This window comes from Curcuma longa, chromosome 16 (assembly GCF_044706935.1).
Source record: "Curcuma longa cultivar G26 ecotype Majalengka, Jawa Barat chromosome 16, ITB_CL_G26_1.1, whole genome shotgun sequence".
NCBI lineage: Eukaryota > Viridiplantae > Streptophyta > Magnoliopsida > Zingiberales > Zingiberaceae > Curcuma > Curcuma longa.
In genome coordinates, this window is record NC_133876.1 from 4,443,860 (window position 1) to 4,447,450 (window position 3,591).

General features: G+C 33.6%; 1 protein-coding gene across 1 annotated transcript in view; it reads left to right on the forward strand.

Annotated features, from left to right (window-relative positions):
• The window catches only part of LOC141847613 (enolase 1-like), a 1,279-nt gene extending 988 nt beyond the window's left edge, over positions 1 to 291 (forward strand). Inside the window, exon 7 of the mRNA XM_074735667.1 lies at positions 162 to 291. Within this exon, the coding sequence (XP_074591768.1) occupies positions 162 to 291 (130 nt within the window). The remainder of the gene's footprint in view (positions 1 to 161) is intronic.
• The last annotated feature ends 3,300 nt before the right edge of the window (positions 292 to 3,591 follow it).

Below are 3,591 nucleotides of genomic sequence, written 5' to 3' on the forward strand. Positions count from 1 at the left end.
TAGGCCCACGTAAGGGTGGGCGTTACATTCATAGACATAACACCTAGCACAAGTTGTAGTTCCTTGTCCAGTGGATTCAAATTACTCAAAACAACAATCTAAGAGGACCATCCTCTTGATGTATTATTGCTTTAACCATAGACTTACGAGTAACAATTCAGACAAGAGGTCATAATGTATATATCTCCTAATTCTGATAAGGACTATCCTCTATTGGCTACTCAAACACCGGACACTTCGGCTTATACCCAATCATCCCGAGTCCACAACTCTGTAGAGACTCCTGCTTAAAATGTTAAAGTATAAGTCTCCATGGCCAAGATGACTTGAATACCTCAAGTCGAAGGAAACTTACACTCGAGTTGCAATGAGATCTTCATAGACATTCACAGAACCACATGAAATCTCATGACAATTAACTTCTAATGAACTAGTTACCCTTAACCATCATCCATATGTTAACTCTCAACATCCCAATGTTAACTCTCAACTTATGCTACTCTCACAGAATCGATGATGTTCAATCTTATCAGTTTATTGACTAGGGATTATTTTAATATGTACATAATTACACATGTAGAGATATCCACTAATTATGATTCAATCATAATTTCTCCCATGCTATGCATTATGTTGAGGACCTCATTAAATAAGTTTAAGATCAAATCAAATATAGAGTGTTATATTTGTGAGTTGTCCTAAAACAATCACCTTGATTTTACTAAGCACCTGATCCTACTTGGCTGGAAATATTGAGATGTTGAGAGTTAATATATGGATGCTGGTTAATGGTAACTAGTTCATTATAAGTGACCTACCATGAGACTTCATGTGGTTAGATACATGTCTATGAAGATCTCATTGTAGCTCGAGTGCAAGCTTCCTTTGACTTGAGGTATTCAAGTCATCTTAGTCATGGAGACTTATACTTTGACATCTTAAGCAAGTGTCTCAATGAAGGTGTAGACCCGGGATGATTTGGTATAAGTCAAAATATCTAAAAGTGATTGAGTAGCCAACACAAGATTCACCACTCCTTTAATTAGGAGATGTATACCCTATGGCCACTTATCAAGATTGCTACTCGTAAGTCTTTGGCCAAAGCAAAAATACGTCAATTGGATAGTCCTCTTGGATGATTATTTTTTAGCAACTTGAATCTATAGGACAAGAAACTACTGCTTGGGCTAGGTATGACATAGTCAGCCTATTAGAGACTGATATATAGATTATATCCTAAACTAAGCGGGTATAAGATGCGTGAAAGGGATAGATGCATGAAAAACTATAGTTGTTGAAGGGTTCAGAAGTGATTCTAGAATCAATTGTAATTTTCTAATGATTTGGGAGTGATAATGTACTACTAGGTGTCACTCATGATTGATCTGTAACTAATGATTAATTATAAACGACCAACATAAATCTGGAACCTATAAGGTCACACGCACTATGAGTTTCTCCAAAAGATATAAAATGATTTTAAGAATTAGAGTCTCAGATCGAGAGAGATTAAATCTGATTGAACCAGATGAAGGGCAAATATAGAAGATATTTTGTTAGAATGGAAACGCGAATGCATCATATCTTTTGATGACAAAGTAGACCCTCTTTGATTTAACTATAAAGGTGGTTTAATTTTGAACCAACCCTGTTTGGTTATGAATCAAACTTAAGGCTAACGGTTTGGAGTTTGGGCTAACAGATGCGAGTTTTTGATTAGTGAACCAACCCCTTTAGAGATTTATAAATACATCTCTAAAGAAGAGTTATTTATTGGATTAAGAAAACCTAATTGTTTGGTTTTAAACCAACCACCTCCCACTCTTCTAGCCATCCAACACCATCTTCTCTATCTTTGTTATCGCCGTCCACCAAGCTTGGTGGTTCTTGTTGCCACTGGCCAAAGGGAACTTCTCCAACCTCAACTCTAGAGGAAACTTCTCCCAAGGGTCAGCCATCCCTATGGAAGCTACAATCGATGGTGGAAGCAAGAAATAAGAGGAGAAGCAACGATTTCTTCTCTACCATAAGGTATTCCTTCTTCCTTCCCTTTTGGGCTATTGTTCTAGTGGACAAGTGTTGTTGTCGAAACTTTCACACCATTAGGTTTGCTACCCCTTCTTGATAGCTAATTGTTTGACCTTCGAACAGTTGATGATTGCCTCCACTCAATCTGATTCATATCGCCGGGTTGCTTCGAGCCATCGGATGCAGAATTAGGCCATATCAAGGTTGCTAATCTGATATAGAAATTTTTCGAAAGGTTGCTCAAGGTTTCTAGTTGATGTCATTTCTATTTTGCGTCATCCAAAAGGTATAAATTATTTATGCTTATTATCTATGATTATGTTTACATACATGTGTGTCCTCGTGTAGGGTTTATGCATAGATAGTAATAAAATATTTATTATACTTTCGCTGCATGTTTAGAAAAATAAAAAAGTTTTAAAACGCACATATCGAAAACCCAACAGTGATATTAGAGCTATCGTGTATTTCAATAAAGATCGTAGATCTTTGTTTGGCGTATTGTAGGTTGTCTAAAATTATATTTTGGATATGTTAGGACATTTTGGATAAGAAAATTGTTTCCTAATCTGATATAGAAATTTTCCACATTTGAAAAAGTTTCCGAATTTGACGGGAAATCCAATTTTGAAAATTATTTCCTAATATGATTAAGAAAAATCAAAATTTAAAATTATTTTCTAATTAAATTAGAAATTTTTAGATTTAGAATTATTTCCTAATAATATATGTAATTAGATTTGAACTATTTTCCTAATCTAATAAAAGAATTATGATTTATGAAATCAAATTCTTTAACATATAGATTTTTGAAATTAATTTATGACAACGATGACATGACTTATGTCTTATGTCATAATGTATGTCATGACAAATGCATGATTAATATAATTAATGTCATGTTATATTGAAATGCCATGATTATGCCATGTGCATATAGATAGTTTTTTCTATGTTGCATGTGTAAATGATGAGACCAAATAAGAAATTCTTTGTTTAAATTTTAAAGCTTACACCTTCCATTACTATGGTATAGAATCAAAGTTTAATTTTAAGTATAGGTTGTTGAACTCTCTCTAAGCTCAACTTAAAATTAGACATGTTCAGACCATTGAGATATGATCTCACGATTAATAGGTTAGCTTTAACTTAAAACATTGACTTGTTGGACTCTCTCCATGGTTAATGTGGATAGGGATGAAGTTGGGTGATACACATATGATGTATAGTATATTAATGAGTTAATAACCTGATGTTTATGCAAATATCAATTAGTTGATAGTGTAATGTGATAGTTAATATTCGTGATATATAATTGGTATACTTGATATCTACCACTAGAAATAAGGATGACTTGTTAGACTCTCTCAAAGGTTGTTCTTATATATAGTGGATACCAATCCACTTGGAAAAAACCTATCATCTCCCGACAAAGTAAGGGATCTTGAATTTGATAAGTGGAGCTTCTATTTGTGTATGTAAATTACAACATGACTTTTTAAATTCGTCACATAACAATAAATTCATCTCTCTTATATGCTCAATTTTGTATTTCTAGGTTAA